General features: G+C 41.3%; 1 protein-coding gene and 1 long non-coding RNA gene across 2 annotated transcripts in view; one reads left to right on the top strand and one right to left on the bottom strand.

Annotated features, from left to right (window-relative positions):
• The window catches only part of eys (EGF-like photoreceptor maintenance factor), a 209318-nt gene that overhangs the window by 8626 nt on the left and 179293 nt on the right, over positions 1 to 21399 (top strand). The window contains exons 2-4 of the mRNA XM_086093363.1: positions 13337 to 14133; positions 15428 to 15544; positions 19669 to 19862. Of these exons, the coding sequence (XP_085949489.1) occupies positions 13386 to 14133; positions 15428 to 15544; positions 19669 to 19862 (1059 nt within the window). The 5' untranslated portion in view covers positions 13337 to 13385. The remainder of the gene's footprint in view (positions 1 to 13336; positions 14134 to 15427; positions 15545 to 19668; positions 19863 to 21399) is intronic.
• LOC147163992 (uncharacterized) lies at positions 13254 to 15607 on the bottom strand. Its single transcript, XR_015096929.1, has 3 exons — positions 15519 to 15607; positions 13457 to 13701; positions 13254 to 13360 (listed from the first exon to the last, which is right to left on the bottom strand). It is a non-coding gene; the product is annotated as an uncharacterized LOC147163992 (long non-coding RNA).

Below are 21399 nucleotides of genomic sequence, written 5' to 3' on the forward strand. Positions count from 1 at the left end.
ATGACTTATTTGTTGATTTACTAATATGGCTGAAAACAGGTTTTACTATCGACATCAACTGAAGCCTTTAAAGCAGTTAAATGGAGACAGAGGTGAGTTTTTATGGTTGAGTGGCCCACATGTTCATCAGTGTTATAGCCAATGATGATACACAAAGCCTCTCAGGGAGCACAAGTGATCTTCAGTGTGACACAGGCTGCAGCCTCGTGATGTTTAGCTAACCACTTCTCTCATGGCTGCATCAATGGCTTGCGGCTGACTCTGCACATCAATTTGAATTATGGCTGTTTCACTGGAATTATTGAGTATGTTGGTCAAGCCTACTCTCATGGTTCTTTCGCACAAAGCAATTCTGCCAGGCGTATGTTTTGAGAAAAAAAACATGTTTGACCATATTCAAGTACCACAGTGAATCGGGAAGACACAAGCAGTTAGTGGATGGAGAAATTAGGTCTGTGCCAGTTGATTTACAGTGCCTGTGTTTATTTTACAGTCCAATGATTGTGTCAATTTTACACTTACAAAGGGCTGGACTTTTAGAATAGATTGGCATGTTGGTGAATTGATTCCGTAATGAAGTTCATCTGCCTCTGTGAGCTTTCACTCCTAGATTTAATGGTTGCAGCATCTAATTGGAATTATAAGTGATTTCTTGAACAAAAGAAACAGTAAACAAAAACATTTTCAATGTAAAGCTTTTTGGGGAACTTATGACAGAAAAGCCGCAGACTTGCGCTGTGAGGGAGGCTCACTACATGAAGGGATCATTTTGTGTTTGTGTCAAGCCCACTGCACAAGCTGGCAAAGAGAACAAGGGGACACTGTACACGCAGTACAGATAGCAAATCAACAAACATAAATTGCATTCAGTTCCTGCAGCTGTCAAAAGATCTGAATCAAGGAAATCATGATGAGAAATTACCATGCACAAGGATGGCTTCACAATTTAGTTGAATTTGTATCAGCTTACACCTGTGTGCACTCATTGATCCACAAGTGTCATTAGTTACCACCAGTGTCATATCATATTTGATATAGAAAACATCAGGTATTTCTTCAGTTTGTCATTATGTGACCAAGAGTAAAGGGAATTTTGAAGTAAAAAAAAAAAAAGGATGAAATGAAAGCTTCATATTTGTCACAGAGAAGTGGAAGAGGATTCCAGTAGCAACATGTGGAGCTGTGGTGAACTCCATGTCTAAAAGGGTTAACGCTAGTGCTACAAAGAAATGCTGGCCACACAACATATTGACACTTTAGGAATAATTTGGATATTTTCACTTTGGAGAAATTTAAACATGAAAAAACCCCATAAGCAACTGCCTATGACACACACCCCTTTACTGAATACATTATAGTGAATTACTAGATTGTACACTACTAAACAAAGGGCAACCTGAGCTTTTCTATCTATCTATCTATCTATCTATCTATCTATCTATCTATCTATCTATCTATCTATCTATCTATCTATCTATCTATCTATCTATCTATCTATCTATCTATCTATCTATCTATCTATCCATCTATCTATCTATCTATCTATCTATCTATCTATCTATCTATCTATCTATCTATCTATCTATCTATCTATCTATCTATCTATCTATCTATCTATCTGCCTGCCTGCCTGCCTGCCTGTCCGTCCGTCCGCCCGTCCGTCCGCCCGCCTGTCCATCCGTCTATCTATTTATCTATCTATCTAAAACTGACTGGTTTGAATTTTCATTCTAACTGAAAACCTCTGTGTAATGCTGGAGCAGGGAGCTAGTACTCCCATTTGAGTGTTTTGTATTATGGCCTTAAAGTATTTTTCATGCAAACATATGTTACAATTATTTTAATATGTACATTAGAGATAGACTAAGGTGCATGGCACGGAAAGACTTTCATTGCAATTTCAGTTACATCACTGGCGACTGTAAGAACGGAGGTCGTGGAGGTAAAAAGTGTCAGATAGAGTGATGAGCCTGAAGCTAGGAATCGAAGGTGTGATGATCAATGTTGATAGTGGGTATGCACCACAGGTAGGATGTGAGCTGGAGGAGAAGGAGAACTTTTGGTTGGACCTTGATGAAATGATGCAAAGCATCCCTAGAAGTTAGAGAGTTGTCATTGGTGTAGACTTTAACGGACACGTTGGTGCAAGAAACAGAGATGATTATGAGGTGATGGGCAAGTTTGGTATCCAGGAGAGGAACGCAGAAGGACAGATGGTGGTTGACTTTGCAAAAAGAATGGAAATGCGTGTCGTGAATACTTTCTTCCAGAAGAGGCAGGAACATAGGGTGACCTATAAGAGTGGAGGTAGGAGTACAAAGGTAGACTACATCTTGTGTAATCTGAAGGAGATCAGTGACTGCAAAGTAGCGGTAGGTGAGAGTATAGCCAGACAGCATAGAATGGTAGTGTGTAGGATGACTCTGGTGGTGAGGAAGACAAAGACGGCAAAGGCAGAGCAGAGGACGAAATGGTGGAAGCTGAAAACGAAAGAGTGTTGTATGACTTTCAGGAAGGAGTTGAGAAGGGCTCTGGATGCTCAGGAGGTGCTTCCAGATGACTGGATAACTACAGCAAATGTGATCAGGGAGACAGGTAGGACAGTCCTTGGTGTGTCATCTGGAAGGAAAGGAGATAAGGAGACTTGGTGGTGGAATGAGGAGGTGCAGAAGTGGATCCAGAAAAGGTTAGCTAAGAAGAAGTTGGACACTGAGAGGACTGAAGAAAGTAGACAGCAGTACAGGTAAAAGGTTGGCAAGGCAAAGAGAAAGAGATTAGATGGACGTGCAGCAGGTTAGGGTAATAAAGGATATGGATGGAAGTGTGTTGACAGTTGCCAGTATTGTGATGGGAAGATGGAAAGAGTACTTTGAAGAGTTGATGAATGAGGAAAATGAGAGAGAATGAAGAATAGAAGACGTGACCAGGAAGTAACAAAGATTAGCAAGGATGAAGTGAGAAGGGAGTTGAAGAGGATGAAGAGTGGAAAGGCACTTGGTCCTGATGATATACATGTGAAAGTATGGAAGTGTCTAGAAGAGGTAGCAGTAGAATTTCTGACTGGATTGTTCAACAACATCTTAGATAGTGAGAAGATGCCTGAGGAATGGAGGAGAAGTGTGCTAGTGCCCATTTGTAAGAACAAGGGAGACGTGCAGAGTTGTGGCAACTACAGAGGAATAAAGCTGATGAGCCACACAATGCAGCTACGGGAAAGAGTAGTTGAAGCTAGAATGAGGGCATAGGCGAATTTGTGAGCAGCAGTATGGTTTCATGCCAAAAAAAGATTACCACAGATGCAGTATTTGCTTTGAGGATGTTGATAGAGAAGTACAGAGAAGATCAGAAGGAGCTGCATTGTGTCTTTGTAGATCTGGAGAAAGCTTATGACAGGGTGCCCAGAGAGGAACTGTGGTTTTGTATGAGGAAGTCTGGAGTGGCAGAGAAGTATGTTCAAGTGGTGCGAGACATGTAAGAGGACTGTAAGACAATGGTGAGGTGTGCTGCAGGTGTGACGGAGGAGTTCAAAGTGGAAGTGGGACTACATCAGGGAACAGCTCTGAGCCCCTTCTTGTTCGCTATGGTAATGGACAGGATGACAGACGAGGTTAGTCAGGAATCTCCATGGACTATGATGTTTGCTGATGACATTGTGATCTGTAGTGAGAGCAGGGAACAGGTAGAGGAGAAGCTAGAGGCATGGAGGTTTGCCATGGAAAGGAGGGGAATGATGGTAAGCCGTAGCAAAACGGGATATCTGTGTGTGAATGGGAGGGACCCAAGTGGAAGAGTGAGGTTACAGGGAGAAAAGAGTAGTAGGGGAGTTTAAGTATTTAGGGTCAATAGTCCAGAGCAAAGGATAGTGTGGAAAATAAGTGAAGAAGCGTGTGCAGGCAGGCTGGAATGGGTGGAGAAAAGTGTCAGGTGTGATGTGTGATAGAAGAGTTTTAGCTCAAATGAAAGGAAAGGTTCATAAAACTGTGGTGAGACCAGCGATATTGTTTGGTCTGGAGACAGTGCCACTGAGGAAAAGACAGGAGGCAGAGTTGGAGGTGGCAGAGATGAAGACGCTGAAGTTCTCTTTGAAAGTGCCAGAATGGATAGAATCAGGAATGAGTACATCAGAGGGACAGCGCATGTTAGAGGCTTTGAGATAAAGTCAGCGAGGCCAGACTGAGATGGTTTGGACATGTCCAGAGGAGATATAGTGAGTATATTGGCGATAGGTCTAGACTCTAGACCTATTGCCAATATATATAATATATATTTCTCTAGACTCTAGAGGAAGACCAAAGAGGAGATTTATGGATGTAGTCAAAGAGGACATGAAGGTAGTTGGTGTGAGAGCAGAGGATGCAGAGGACAGGGTTAGATGGGAGTAACTGATTCGCTCTGGTGACCCCTGAAGGGAAAAGCTGAAAGGAAAAGAAGAAGAAGGAACACAATAACAAGACAATAAGTGATATGTTAGCTTTCCAATTAAATATGATAATGTGTCTTCCTCATGGTGTCATCATTAGTTGAGGATTTACGCTGCCACCCTTGATCCGCTGCCCTCTGTGTACCAACGTGTTAGGCATCCTAGAACACGGCAGTCCTAATGAAAGTGTCAAGCTGAGAGGAGACAATTACTTCACTCTCGCATTCCTGACCTTGCTTCTGAAATGTTCCTCTGTGTGGACCAGTTTAATCTTGTTCAATTTGAGACATCTAGTATAGACCTTTGGTCTCTTTGTTTAGGTATTATCCAACAGCATGCACATCTGTGATTTTAATAATTGGCATTTTACTCAAAGCAATTAAGGTTAATGATTAGGGCTTAGAGTCCTTATTGCATTTATGTTTGATCATGATGAAGTCAATAAGCATGAGCAAATATTTCATCATAGTCAGTATTTGGATGTAATGGATTACTAAACATAGAATACGCAATGCCTCTCATGACTTTTGTCTTCTTCTTGGTAGATAGATATTGGTATTTCCAGAATTTTTGTTTTGGTCACAGCCTCTCCTCTGGCATTCATCTATTACTCATGCGGCTTGTCGATGTTGTCAGTTTGATGTCACTGTGCATGGGGATATAAAAGTGTCTCCTTTGCGTCCCAGCTCGCTGTCTCTTTTTGGAGTAGCTAGATCGCTGCCATGGCCAGCTTGTGGATATGTGCATTTGATTTGCAGCAGCTATACAATATGCATGATTATGCACTGTATTATTGAAACCTTGTTGAGTATAGTGTATTGAAGACTTGAGTTGCCAAATTGAAATCATGACCACTGTTGCTGAATGTCTCTCCTGCCACGGAACTGTGGTTTCTTCTAAAATGTAAATACTTATGCTGTAATAGCTTGTGTCCAAGCAGCTTGCAACAACATCATGCTCTTAGGCTACCATCACCTGGAAAAAATAATTATTATGCGTCACTGATATTTCTGGTGGCTTTGTTTTCAAGCGAACCTCTTGTGCCACTGAGCCTAATGCAAGGGTTACATCATGATCCTGGTGGTCACAGCAGCTCTGTTTGCCCAAAATGTAGTATGCCATGCATTTTTACCCCTCCACATTAAAGAGTTCCTAAATTTTCTCATGTTCTATAATGGTATCCAGTACTGACCAGGGAAAAAGAGAAAGGGCTGCTGAATCCCCGAGGCTAAAAGGAGCACTACGGTTCAGCCCCCGGTCTACCATGGCTGCCGTAGATTCCTTGTTGGCGTGTCACGTTCTGATTGGGTCAATCACGTTTCTCATGCACTGATCAAAGTCTCACAGTCTAAGACTTTTTATGAATTAAACATTGAGTAGCTTTGGATCGTCTTCATGGCTACGATAGACTTGAATGAAGCTGTCCCCTTTCCAGATCACATGAGCTTATAAAAACGGGAGCGCGCCGTGTCGTTCGCCCTGCGTCGTCTAATGTCATGATTCTATTGCTACCATACAAACAAGCTTGCTGTGAGAACTATGACAAAACTTAGAAGAACAGGCCCCACTTGTAACCCACCCACCGCTGATAAAATCATTTTGGCTAGGCACAAAAATCGGCAATTTGGGGGACCCACATGAAATTATGCATCGGGCACTAAACTCACTAGCAGCCCTGCCTATCCCCCACATGATCTTACCCTCCACCCCCTTTAGTCTAATGTCACTTGAAACATGATTGCTGTTGTCCCCAGGAATGTATTGTTACATTTTCGTACATAATTTTTTAAAATTGTAGTTAATACATATTTTTTAATGATTCCAATTATGTACGTTACATGCCTTTATAGTGTCATTGTATGGGTTTTGACCACTGCTTGATTCAAATCCTATAGTATCAAACTGAGGTCTGCAGTTTCCATTATGAAAACGTTAACTCACAAAATATGGTTTATTTTCCATTAAATGGCTCTTCCCAATGATTGTTCTCCTAAATTTGAAGTCTGTGAAATGATAATTAAATTTTTAATCAGTCCGTTTAATTTGTCTGTAGATTTAAATTACAAATGAAGCTGAACTGCTTTGCCCATGTGTATTTAACAGGAACAAAGCCCTTTCCAAACGGGAGGCAAAAATTAACCAGTAGCACAGGTTGTACTTTTGTATGACAACTACAGGTGTTTAATCAAGCACACAGCAATCTGCTGCCTAGTCTTGTGAACGTTCTAATCAACGTAATCTTTTCACTAACACACTAGAGTAGAGTGCTGAAAAATAGGGCGGAACAACACTTGGAAATCTCAGAAAATGTCATTAAGACTTTGTGTCTGCGATCCTGCAGAAGAGAAAATAATCCAAAAATGTAAGGGAGACCTTCTTACTTGACAGCCTTATCAATTTTCATATTGTCTTGCATTGTAGCAAAAATCAATTAATCCGTCTGATGAAAAGTAATCTGCTGTTTACACATACTGTTTAATTCATCACTTTTCCTGAGTAGTTCCGCAGTCAGCGTTTTTTTTTTTGTTTTTTTTAAGGAAGCATTGACACTTTTTGTTTTATGTTGAGCACATGAAAATGGCCTGAGGGGTGAAACACTGTGTAGTCTGCCTCAACTCATCTCCCAGCCAGAGAGTGAGGTTCAGGCACCGATGGCGCAGAGAAAGAATATTTTCTCTTGCATTTTCACTCTCTGCAGACACGTTAGATCAGCTGAGGCTGCTGGGACACACTTGGTGGACAGCAGCACTGCAGCTCAAATAATGACAACTCTGCATGAAAAGCTGAAGAAAAAAATGCAATGAATCCTCAGAAAAGTAGTTTTCGTACTATTTTGTGTTGGTCTCACAAAAAATGTTTGTTTAATTGGACCTTTGAAAAGGCGAAGTCAACCCAATAATTTTGTTCACAATAATATAGAGCTGTTAATAAACGGTAATCAGGGCAAAAAATGCTTTTGTAATGCACTTTAATGCAAAGTTTAAATTAATCCGATTAGTCATTTAATCGATTGAATAAATAAAATGTTTATCCTCCTCAGGGGGCATCCATTTTGCAACTTGACTACGTCAGCTGAAAATTATATGACTCAAGCTAAGGTAATGACCAATCACGGCTCACCTGCTTTATTTTTATTTATTTATTTATTTATTTATTTTATTTTTTTATTTTTTCCTTTTAAGAGCTCAGTATTGTTCATTCGGAAATGTCATCATCATTGCTCTTTTTTTTTTATATATATTTTTTAATATATATATATATATATATATATATATTTTTTTTTTTTTTTTTTGTGTGTGTGGGTGAGTATGTGTATGTGCGTGCGTGCGTGCGTGCGTGCGCGCGCGCGTGCGTGCGTGCGTGCGTGCGTGTATTTGTTAGCTCACCAGAAAACCTATTAGAAAAAATCTCATACCGTTCACCTAAACCGAACACCAGGAGACCCGAGGGGACCGAAGAAAACCAAGGAAGGTGAAATCCAGCACCGACCAGACACCCCCCACCAGAACTCCTCCCCAGCCCAAGAAACATCCAGACCCCAACAAATCCAAAAAACATAAAATCAGGGAGGCCTCAAGAGACCAAAGGAGAGACCGAGAAAAGGAAGGAAGGACAGACGAAGCCGCGTGAGATCCGCAGACACCAGCCTCCACCGATTCAATAACCTGAGGAGGAAACAGATTGTGTCTGAGTTTCGATAGATGCTGGTGTGGTGGATCTGGCATGCATGAAAATCTCCACCAAAGAGGGGAGCCGTCGACCCCCGCCAGAACAGAGCAAGCGCAAAACCTCAGGGCCCCCCAGGCCGCGGCAGCGCCAAAGGACGACCCCCGGGCCCCGCCAGGGCCACCGGCCGGAGAGCAAACCCAGGAGCAGGAGCGCCCCCCGCCCCAACACGGCCCGCGCCCCCGGCCCAACGCAGCAGGACGGGGCACTGCAGGCCCACCAGGCACCCCACCGGCCCCCAACCCCCGCCCCCCCCACGACCCCCCGCCCCCAATCCACCCCCGCCACCCACCCCAACCCAGCCCCAGCCGCCCCCACGCCCCCAATCCCCCAGACACCCCCCCCAGCACCCCCCCACCCCGCAACCCCCACCACCGCCCCCCCCCCAACAAAGCCGCCCCCCCCGACCCCACCCCGACCAACCGGCAGCCCCCCAACCCCCGACCCCCAGCCCCCGGGGACCACCCGCACCCAGGCGCCGAAGAGGGGCCGGACAGTGGAGCGGAGAGGGCAGCCGCGCCCACCCCACCCCCCGCCGTGTCGAAGGACGGAACACCGGGGGCAGAAGGGGGAGATGGGGGCACCGGAGGGCGGCCGACACCCCCGAACCCCAGGCCCAGTGGGGGAAGGCCCCGGTCGTCACCCCAGCGTTCTTTGTGAAAATTAACCCCTGTTACTGAGTCCGCCAGCTCGCGGACTGGCGAACTCTACCCCTAAACCGTGAATGTGACCCCACCCAGTGTATATACAAGTGTGTGTGTGTGGTGCATTAAAATTAGGAGCAGGTGAACCGGAGCCGATGGAAATGATATTCCCACGCTCCGATCCACCCGCCACCCAAGCATGTTGCTGAGTGTATGTGGTGCATTAAAAAAAATAGATAGGGCGGGGGGGGGGGGGGGGGGGGGTGGCGACACGGACAGGGGACCGCAGCACTGCTCTATACTGCGGCCCCCAACCGATGGCACCCCCACAAGCCCCCCCCCCCACCCACAAGTTGTGTGGTGTATTAAAATTGGAGGGGAGTTGTAGGGTGAAGACGGTGTTTCCACCCTACCCCACCCCCCAAAGTGTGTTATGTGCCCTATATGTCTATAAAAGTGTATTGTGCAAACCTAGTGTAGTGAGTTAAGAGGAGTGACCAGCGGGGCCCTCCCCAACCGGGCGGGGGCAGGAGGCGCACCGGCCCACCAAGCCCCCACCCACCCCACCAGGACCCCGGCGGGCATATAGGACCCGTCCGGCGGGGCGATAGGGCTCGCCCCCCGGATACTGGGTCCCGCCCGAGGTGTCAGGACGCCCACCGGAGCGGGGCGGGCACGACACCAAACCCCAGCCACCCCCGCCGGCCCCCATAGCACCGAGACCCGGGCCATGGATGGAGCCCCCGGCCCAGGGGAGGGGAAGGAAGGCGTACCGGGGAGGGGGAAGGGAGGAGGGAAGGGGACGACAAGAAGGGCAGGGGGCAGCGGCAGGGACGCAAGGAGAGGGGGAGAGGAGGAGGAAGGGTGACGAGGGAGAGGGGACAGGGAGGCGGAGGACGGGCCGGGAGAGGCGAGGAGGGAGAGGCAGCAAGGGGGAGGAAGGGGGAGGGGAGAGGGAACCACCGGGCACCCCGGCGGCCCACAGGCCCCGAACCGCGTCGCCGGGCCCAGAGCGACGGACCGCGCCGGAACGGCGCCGCCCCCGACACCAGGGAAAGCCCCGCAACGCAGCACCCCCCAAGAGACCCAGGGAACGGCCAAGACGCAGCCGCCACCCAGCAGCCAACAGAGGGGCAGACCCGCCCACCCACCGCCAGGGGGGACAGCACCCACAGAATTAACCCACTGGCATGCCGTGAATCCGAATATCAACCCCTGGTGCCCATCGGAGGTGAATCCGCTCGATCCCGCTGGCAGCAGCCGGGTTCCTGACTATAGAAACACAACCATTAGTTACAAATTGCCTAATACAGAAACATCAATGCAAGTTATAACGCTGCTGTGGCTCTCGCTAACAGGCAGAATTAAAATCCAAGTTTAGGTTAAAAAATTCTATATACGTAGACCATGTTTCTTTAAATTTTGACATTTGGTTTTTATTTGAGGCAGATATTTTTTCCATTAAAATATGATTTATGAGGAGGTTAGACCATTGGTCGATATTCAAAGTTTGTTTATTTTTCCAGTTAACAAGAATTGTTTTTTTTGCGATAGTAAGGGCTACAAGTATAGATTGAAATTGTTTATGTGGTAAGTCAATTGTTGTTAAGTCACCTAGCAAACACAAGTTTGGAGAGAACGGTATCCTACAGTCCAAGACAGCGGAAAGTTTTTCTAAGACTTTAGTCCAGAAACACATAACCGGAGTACATAACCATAAAGCATGAAAATAAGTGTCTGTAGTGTTTTGTAAACACTGGAGACAAATGTCGGAGTCTGAGAGTCCCATTTTCTTCATCATATATTGAGTAATGTATGTTCTGTGAATAATTTTATATTGGATAAGTTGTAAATTTGTGTGTTTTGTCATTTTAAAAACATTTTCACAAACTTGAATCCAAAGGACAGATTCCGGAGCTATAGACAAGTCTGTTTCCCATTTTGAGATGGGTAAAGACGTTTTATCAGTATATGAAAGTAACTTATATATTTTTGAGAGTTTTTTTGTTGTTGTCGGAGAAAGCTTGGTAATATCTTTAGCTAAAACAGGCGGTTGGAGCGTACCCTGAAGTGTTGGAATTTGTTTCTTTATCATACTTTTAACTTGCAAATAATGTAAAAAGTTTCCGTTTTTTATTTTATATTTTTGGAGCAAGGATGTATATGATATAAACATATTATCTGAGAAGAGATGTGTAATTCCTTTCTGCTCCCACACATTCAAATAAAACGAGGCTCACCTGCTTTCTGAGTTTGGTCACGTGACACAAGCTCAAGCGTAATTAGTCATTACCTGAGCACTGAGCAACTGTGATGTCATTTTCAGTCGACAGCAAGTTGCAAAATGGATGCCCCCTGGGACGGATAAAAACGGGTACAAACACCTTCTTTAGTGCTCACCTGTTAGCTTTGGTCCAAGATTACTGTTCAAATTTTGTGCAATGCTTAGCCGCACACTCAATATAAAACAATTATTAATTTTAATAACCCTATTTGTGGCAACTATTGCTCCGATCAGCTGAAAATGATCGGAAATCAGGGCCAATCACGTGATTGGATCAGGACATCCCTAGTTTGTTCACTTCAGAGAGTGGTGGCCATTGTGTCATTAAATGAAAGCATACTGACAAAATAATCAAATAATGGAAAATTCTTATCATTAGCTTCCAATTGAAGTGATCAGAGGACGATGATGAGACGAAAAATGCGTTAAGAGGATATGTTGACACAAAGATCTGTAAAGCCCGATTCAAGGACTTTAATATGTGGTTTGATGCAAACTGATTTCAACTTCCTAGTGAACTTTGACCTCAGGTGAACTTTTTGAAGCTAAAGACAATTGGCATTAAATCCACAGACAATCTATCCATTCCGTCTTGTGTTTTTTTCTTTTTTATGACAAAAAAGAGGTTGTCCTTTACCTTGACTACTTTCGGCGACGACTGCCGCCTTCTTCAGAAGCTGTCAAACTGACAGTTGTGACGTGTCTTATCAGCTAATATTCCTGGGTGTAGCAGGTGTGGCGGAGCTGTCATGTGACGCTCTACGCCGATTATACGCCCTCTGTCGCTCGAAAGTGGGAAAGTTGAAAAGTTCCTTCGTCCCTGTTTAGTGTGTCCGGTCCCCGTTTCCTGATCTCTACTGCTTTTTTTTTTATCTATCTTTTGTATATTTGTTCTTCTGTTCCAATGATGCATGCGTCTCGTTCGCAGTGATCTGATATGGCGGATTTGAGGTTTTCTTGTGTTGCCCTTTGTGTTGCTGTTTGTTTGTCACATAACTTTTGGTGTTCATTTTTTCTTATGTTGAAAGATCTTCTTGTTTCCCCAACATAGCTTTTATTGCAGGTTTTGCAGGGCATTTCATATATTACATTGCATTTATTGTCTGGATGTATACTGTCCTTTGGATGCACTAATTCCTGCCTCAGTTTTTTGTGTAGCTTAATTATTATACCTATCTCATTGCCCACTGTATTTGTTCTGTTACACCTCTAATATATGGTAATGTGATTGTTTCCTTGTATTGATTGTCTGTTCTTTTAATTTGTTTCTTTTTTGTCGTTCTCTCTTTTGTTTATTTGTTTACCTGATTTTTGCCTTTTTCTATTGCCCATCGTGGATATTGACGATTTATTTGTGCTGTTTCTATGTGTTTTTCTACTCTCTTTCTGTCCTCCATGTCTGTAAAATTGTTTGTGCGTTCGAATACTGTTCTCACAACTGACAGTTTGTGTGCAATGGGATGTTCTGAGGTCCAAAGTAGATACTGGTCCATGTGCGCTTCCTGTAGACTGTGGTCTTGATGCTGCCATCCTGTTCGTGATGAATACCTATGTCCCAAAAAGCGAAATACAAAATAATACAAAACAGAAGAAAATAAAAAAAACACTTAAATCATTATTAAAACCATTAGTTTAAGCAGATATATATATTATATAGCTTTATAGACAAGATACATTTTAGCCAATCTATCCATCCATACATTGTCTATTTATCTACTATATAGTATATATGCCCTGTGTTTGAAAATTAGTGAGTAAAACTATGGGCAAAACAAGATTGTCCTTTTGATGTTTTATTTTGCTGTGATCTTGAACTGAGACACTGATCCTAAATTGTTTACCTGTGAAAAGCTCTCATATGAAAGAACCATTGGTGAAAGCCAAGTGGTCTTGGTTTTATTTGTGAGTATTAGAGTAAGTTGTAGTTGATAATCTTCCACTTCAGGAAATCAAGAAGTTGTTTTATTTATATATTTTTTTTTGTTGTATAACTCCACACAAATAATTTTCAAGCAAAACAAAAGAACGTAAAAACAAAAAAACAAAACACTGGTGTATGTGGCTGACATGTCTGCTTCAAAGTCAAGACAATGAATCCCAGATACTAAAGCCATTGAAATCAGTTTATTTGAAGACGCTAAATAACCTGTAGTGTGAATGAGAGTGTTGATATTTGGAAGGATAATTATTTCAGTTTTGAGAATGTTAGTTGTCAGTGTAATCTACAATTGATTCATTCGGAGTTGTGTTGTTGTTCCCCAGGTATTCATCGGCACAGCTTCTTTCCTGGAATTTGACAAAAGAAGAAAACATGAAGACATCTCTACTTTCCTTCATTTCCGTCTTTGTGTGCTGCCTGGTCCACATGAGCTTTTGCCTAACCGTTTGCCACAAACCGGTTTCACTTGAGTGGCGCCTGGACCAGATCATCGTCCAAATGAACTGGACCCTCACGGAGAACATTTGCGGTACCATTCAAGAGTGTTGGGGTTCTGATGGTGGAGATGACTTAAGTGCACCTCTTAACTTCCTACAGATTTGCCCACTTCAGTTGCAGCACGGTGACAAACTGCTGCTGGTCACCGATGAAACGCTGACATCATACGGCGTCAGACTTCTCAACGTTTCTAAGGACGAATTTGAAAGTTGTTCTACAAACGGGCTGACAAGAGAGCAGTTTGTTTTCCCTGAGCACATAATTAAAAGCGTCGAAATGGATAGCAAGTGGCTCGAGCCGGGCCAACGCTACTTCATCGGCCTTCACGATGAAGACACTCATCTGTGTAAGCACGGCTTAAGGTTCAGCGTGCTGGTCAAGACACAACTTTGCCAGGCCTCCCCTCTGCTTCCACTTTGTTCTGGGAAGGGGATTTGTCAAACGGACAAGTGGGAAGGGGCGTACTCATGCCGATGTCACCGCCGCTACTCCGGAATGTTTTGTGAAAAATTTGACGCTTGTTTGGATAGTCCTTGTAAAAACAAAGGGGTCTGCTTGAGCAACGGCTCTACGGAAGTCAACCACAGGACGTATAAATGTCTGTGCCCTCCACATTTTACTGGTAAAAACTAAACCCACCATCACTTTAAGCATACGGACTTTCAAAAAACACTGTTTTAAAGTGGAAGACAACCCAAAAATGTTCTTTACAGTAATATGTACACAGTATTCTGATTAATTATGATTTTCTATTCAGACTGATACCAGTACTAGTACTCAACTCTTGAATAGTCACCGATATCGATACCAAGTACCAAATACATAGTACTCTTGATACATAAAATCCCCCCCAAAATAACAATGACAGATTGTTTGAAAGAAAGACCTACACTCCAATAGAGCATTTTCCCCCTAAAATTGCATGAAATTAATGGTAATTTTCTATTCTTCTAAATCCTCATTTCTAGTTCCTGATCCTAAAGCGGCCACGAGCAGCTAGCGTCGCAAATACGATACCTTGAAATAATGACTTGACTTAATCGGACTGATACCGACACCTGAGGTTGGTACTTGCCCATCCGCTAATTAATATAATGCAGGTCAGGAAGACAGACGACAACTGCTGTTTAAGACTTATATTTATGTTTGTGTGGACATTTTGGCATTGAGTAAATCTCAATATTAATGTGGTAGCTTTATATTTTATTTTCAGTGCGGCTCTAATACTCCTTTGGGGAAAATAAACCCACAAACAGTCACCATTAGATTAATAGCTACTGTTACAGCTACTGTCTATCTAATACATAAATACTGTATATTATTTATTTATTTTATTGACACTACGGATATCTAAATATGAATATGCTTTGTTAAGTCTTGCTCGACTTGTTGCACAATATATTACTGTTTAGAATAATAGGGGCAGCAGTAGCACAGTGTGTAAGAACTTTTGGACCTGAGAGTAGCAGGTTCAAGACCCACTGCAGTTGAAAGATGAACTGCACACATGCCCTTGAGCAAGACCTTGAACGTCCAAATACTCAGGGTCATGACACTGTTGTGCAGCCCCCTCACTTTGCTATCTCTCCTCAGAGTGTAAGAGAATTTACCCTCAGGGATCAATAAAATATAAAAAAAAAAACTAAATAATGCAGAGGTTAGCATGAGAATGTCTAACTTGTAATGCAAGCATTCCTCCAGTGATTTATTTATTATTATTTTTATTATTCATTATTATTATTATTTTTATTGGACACTGGTTTAGTCAGCACTGAGCTCTTATCAGATCAACTGTTAAATAAAAAGCAAACAAAAAGTAATAATAAATACATAGCAGTCAACTTTGTTGCATAATGCAGAGAAATATAATCTTATCTCATGGCTTTCTGTTCACTAATCGGCTGTTCTTTGTTTAGGAACAACTTGCTCGGAAATCATTGGGAAGGAAAACTGCAACAGATTATGTACAAACGGGACATGCGTTCAAGTGTCGTCCAGCTCCTTCACCTGCATCTGTGCTGCAGAATTCTCAGGTAGGCATTTCAGTAAATGCTCCAGCTAATCATTCAACTCAAAAGCCTCTTGCTCTAGAAAAGGTCTAAGCTGAAAACATTCTATCCAAGATGAGCATTTCCTTCTATGCTTTGAACTTGAACCTACTTTACATTTGTCATCATAATCATTGCAGCAGCCGCTTTAAATCAAACACTTCAGAAGCCGGCGTTACGACTGCTCATATATGGCTGTAAAAAGCCACGAATCGCTGCTGGCTAACGGAGCGTGTCGTAGTTTATAAAACACAGGTTTACAGCTACTAATTAAAATGTCATTTATATTGCATTGTTACCTGCTGATGGCATTAAATCACAAGTTTGATACTGCTGCGAGTTTTTCAGATGTTATTGGCTGGCTCATGTATAAATTCTGTTGTGATTGAACTCCCCTATGATGAACATGTGCAGGGTCTAACATCAATCCCGTTCTTGAATCAAATTAATGTGCGTAAAATCGAATGTAACACTCACCTAACTTCTCAACGTTATCGTACTTACAGTAATGCATAACTTTCTGTTATCTAACAAGTGGCTAAATGACAACATTTAGAACAAGTTTGGATACACAAAATAACTGTAAAAAAAAAAATAATGCAAACAGGAAGCCCCCAGTCAAGATTCAAACCCTGAACCCCTTGACTGCAAGAAGAACATATTTCATTTGAAATGGAAAGTAATAATTTGAAAATGTGAAGTAGTGCCCTCATATGCAATCTCAGTGGAATTTTTTTATAAGACATTATTTTTAAAATTATAGGCCAGAATCATCTGTCTCTTTTAAACTGATTTATACTGTAAATATAATTACATTTAATTGTGTTGTGATATTTTGTTTGAAGAATGTACAGTTCTCCTCCCTTAGTGATGTGTACAGGTCCCTTTTGAATTGCTGCTTGCCAAATAAATGTCCTACATTTTATCGCCTGCATAAACCTCTAAATAAATCAATGCTTGTGAAATTGTGACTGCTCTGTAAATATTGGCAGATCAACTCAACATTACACAAAACTTTTGTATGTTTTAATATTTGCAGCTTTAGTGGCATACAGAATTTGGGGGTGGGGGCTGAATTGTTGCTGTGTGTTGCGTGCCGGCTCCTCGGTGTGCTTTTCCATATAGGCATGCTTCCGCGCTGTTCCATCAGCTTCTTGGAGCGTTTGCGTCCTCCTCCTCCTCCTCTCTGCTGCAGTTTCCTCGTTAATCAAGCAAGAAGCCGGTGCCTGCTCCATTGCCGGCTGCCCTCATAGGCCAAAGTCTATGCGCACAGAATAATGAGCGGAGCTCATGGGATGTTTCAAATGAGATTTTCGTTTGTTTTGACTGTCCTCTACTTTATATCTGGTCTATCTGTTTCAATGTATTACCTACCATCCTTATTAGTCCATGTTAATTGTTGAGATGTTAATTGTTTTTATCTCAGTCTCATTTTGTTGTCAGCAAAATAGAATTAGTTATAAGTATGAAGTCATCACCCCGTTAACCAATTTAATTACAGTAGACACAGATACATAATAATTGAGTCATTTTACTTTTATTGAATTTCTACAGTTATTCATTGCATTAGTGAGGCTATGCAATATGCCCTTAAAAGGCAACAAAACATATTTGGACGTTTTAAGTGAGTTGGAATTTTACATTTTATTATGTTTCTATTAATGGCCTTTCCCAAATAAAAATCACCTATGATCAAGTTATGTATAAAATGTTTGTATACAAATGTTAAGTAACTATGCGCGCAAGTTTCTTTTTTTGAGGAGGGGGGGGGAAGGGGAGGCAAAATAATACAAGGGACCTGAAGCAAGAGTTGTATTAAACAATAAAAATATGACAATATAGTAAATTAATAATTGGTTGTCTTTTTTAATGTAACCAACAGGTTTTAGTTCTTAAATTCACATTAGCATAAAAAAAACGGCATTTTCTTGTTGTGCGTATCTCAAAAGTCAAAATGTAAACTCTATTGTGAAAAAAAGGACATTACTGAGATTTTACTTTAAACCTCCGTACTTACTTTCAGACAGTGTTCAACACGCTAGCTGCGTCACTCTTAGGTTAGCTCAGCAATTAGCATGTTTTCTGTCTTCGCCAGAACAATACTTGTCAGAAATGTAGCGTATTCGTTGCCACGTGATTAGCCACAACAATAGCCAGCTGAAGCTCGTTGCTAGCTAGCGAAGCTTTTTGGCACGTCTCAGGGGTTGATTCTCAGTTTTGCTATTCCACAATACTTTGAGGCACAAAATGCGCAAACTGCGATTCAAACCACTTATTTCGAGCCTTGATGTGTAAAGACAGTAAAGGAAAACTCAATTTATGGAGTGCAAAATGATCTGTGGCACAAGGAAGCCCTGAAGATAAATACAAGGAGATTGATTGCCACAGAGGAGGCCATGAGGTGCCTCTGGGACAGGCATGCTTGTATTGTAGCAGAAAGAAGAAAGAAAATGTGCATAGAAAGATCCACCACAAAGATAAATGTGTAGACCCCTCAACAAAAAGAGAAAAATGAAAAGCCTTAGCAAGTACATCAAAATCAAATTTGCTTCACCTTAAAATTCTGGTAAAATATGTTCACCTAACTTTGTTCTGTCCTTAGTATGTTGTATCTATTTGTGGTTAAATGGTATAAACTACAGACAAAATAAATACAGTACTTGCTTAAAGTTAAGGTTAAGTCAACTATATTGCATGTTACCTTATGTGTACATAATGCATTGGTGGAGACTGACATACACACATGAACAGACCACATATGCTTTGAATTCACTAAATAAATAATTTAGAATGATAAATAAAACATCACAATGTCTTCAAATTAAAAATCTAAAGCTTTAGGAAGAAGAACAAAGCTGCTTGTTTGTGTTTAGCTGTGCGGTGACTTCCCCCAACACAGGGCGGCTCACGTTGATGCTGACCCAAATGCTCATTTGTTCACCTGACTTCACCGCATACAGTCACAGATCAACAATTCCTCCTTTGACTTGCAACACAAACACGGCACCATGAGAAATGCGCCCATTTTGCTTTTGATTAAATCAACATGTTTTTCCATCTCGGTTTAAAAAAAAATGTACAAGCAGCTAGTTTTGTGATTCAATAAAATATTTATTTTTGTCTCTATAATTTATGAATTACCAAGAACTGAGTATTTTAAAAATATATATCAAAATATAGCTTGTTTTTGTTTTGTCTTATCTGCCTATGAATGTTTCCATTAGCTTGATAAACTATTAGAAAATAGTAGGCCTGTCGCAATAATTATGTAATAGACTAATGCATGTATAGTAATCAATTTCAGTCTATATAAAGTGTTTTATGCAATTTTACATTGAATATACATGGTAATGGTATTAAAACCTAACCAGTTAGTTAGTTAGTTAGTTAGTTAGTTAGTTAGTTAGAAGACAGGATTTTCCATGGAATTTTGTCAGAAGACCTCATTATGATAATTCCTGCTGCCTCATATGTCAAATTTCCATCTGCGTATTTCTTGTATGTTTTCTATAAACCATAAAATAGGTCCCCCAAAACAGAAAAAAAATATTTAGACATTACGAGAATACAATAATAATAACTTTCTGATTTTAACCAAAGGATGATTCATTTTTATTTTATTTGTGATGAAAATATACTTGATTTGTGTGTGTGTGTGTGTGTGTGTGTGTGTGTGTGTTACTGAGGTCAAATGCCAAAGAAAGAAATTAAGTTAGAATCATCGACTGCCAGACACCATACAAATATTACGGGCAAGACACAATTGCTATTGTGATCATTTCACGATACTGAACGGATATGTGGGGAGGCTGGACTCAAGCAACAGAGTGGTCATCAATCTTCCATGAACATGCTGATGTATGTATCCTTGAGCAGGATACCTAAAGCCCAGTTGCGCCTATTACCTTGGCCGGAGAATGAGGCATGAGGTTACACTGTAAAAGCACTTTGAGTACCTTGAAGAGATAAAAGCACTATTCAAATCAAATCGCTTTTCTTGTAATATTTGCCAATTTCCTAATGACTTATTCTCACTTCACAGTGAAATCCTTTCTTTAGTCTGATTAACGTTGTTACATAAAGGTTATGTTTCCTGTCCTGATTTGCAGACCCGCCTTGTGAAAGAAAATCCACTTGTAATCCAAATCCATGCAGAAATGGAGGCATATGTGAAGAGACTCCCAAAGGTCTGGTGTGTCATTGTCCTGAAAGCTTCAGGGGCCTCTACTGCGACTCTGCATTCGCCGTTGATTGCATGTCAAAAGCATGTCAGCAAGATCAAATTTGCAGTGTAGGAGAGCATGTGAGGACTTAATTTCCCTTATTTGTTTTCCAAAGCACATGGCAATTAATATATGATAGTCACTTGAAATAAGATCAAAAGGCTTCACTCAGGCGGCAGCAATTAATATTTCCTCCTGAAGATGAGCAAAGAGAAAGAGTTGTTGCTGCAATTTGATTGAATGATTGCATATATATTCAAAAGGCTGCTTGAAATTGCCCTTGTGGTTATTGTTTGTTTTTTATGTATGCTCTATTTTTTCACCTTCACTGGGAACTAGAGATGTGCAGAGGGAGGTGCTTTAGGTGTTCTGGGAGCTGCCCCCTTTCCCCTTGATGCACAAAGTGCCCTTTTGGGTCATTTCATGTTAAGTCACACAATATCCCCAGTGACACCTCTTCCATTTGCCTGATTTTTTGTTTTATTAATGCCTTATGATGTCAATTGAAAGAATCAGATGTTTGAGCCTGCTAGCTCAAACGATTTTTGAGTTATGACCCTTCAAATTTTGGGTGTCACGTCCAATTTTGGGATCTGGGAATTGCCCACTAAATTTTGGATCCCATTTGTAGGTCCACATCTTTTGTAGGTACAGACCTATAAATAGCATAGGTCTACTTTATTTATTTATTTATTGTATTTTTTTTTTTTTGTAAGTGTTTAAATATTTTAAAAAATATATTAAATTTTTTAAATTATATATATATATATATATAATTATTATTTTTTTAAATTATTATTATTATATATATATTTTTTTTTGTTGTTGAGATATTTACCCTGTAAAAGTGTGGGGGGGGGTTTTAATGGCACAATTTTCTTTCAAACTTTCCAAAGTTTCAACGGTACAGTCGGGCTCCAAATACAGCCACGAGACAATTATGACCATTTTAGACCCCCTACTTCAAGCCACTAGCTGGCCATATAGGCATGCGATAAAGGGAATAAACGCTTTACCCCATCAACAGTCACATTTCATCAATATTTTGAGCCAATAAGAACTTTGATTTACCAATTCCTTCACTATGAACTAAGCCATATGGTAAGTCAATTGTTGTTTTAACTGCCTATTCATATTTCTGGCAGTAAAAATAGATCCACATACACAGAGCTGATCTAATGATCCACAAACAAACAATGTAAATTGAGTCAAACTATTAAGTGTTGATAATGTGGACACTTTATGATTAATTGGTAACGGTAAGGAATAATGTGGAGTGAGTCGGTCGTTATTGTGAAAAGCCCACCGACAGAGAGACAACTTACTCACTCCGTGGTCAAGCCCTATGAGAGTGTCCTTTGAGAGACATTTCTGTATTTTTTTCAGAATGTCTTGTAGTAGCAACATCACAACATGCGAAATGGCTTACATCTTCAATCGTCATGTTGCTTTCTCACATCACCGCACACAAAACATGTTGCTCAGTTTCCAAATTGTATTACTATTGGGACATTTTAAATCTGAGGTTCCACTTAATCTCATAGTAATGTTAATCTGTGTACAATTTACTAATACCAATAACAATTTTAGATTTCATTCCAACATTGACTGAAGGCA

Source organism: Leptonotus elevatus, chromosome 13 (genome assembly GCF_054856555.1).
Source record: "Leptonotus elevatus isolate MCC_2025b chromosome 13, RoL_Lele_1.0, whole genome shotgun sequence".
NCBI lineage: Eukaryota > Metazoa > Chordata > Actinopteri > Syngnathiformes > Syngnathidae > Leptonotus > Leptonotus elevatus.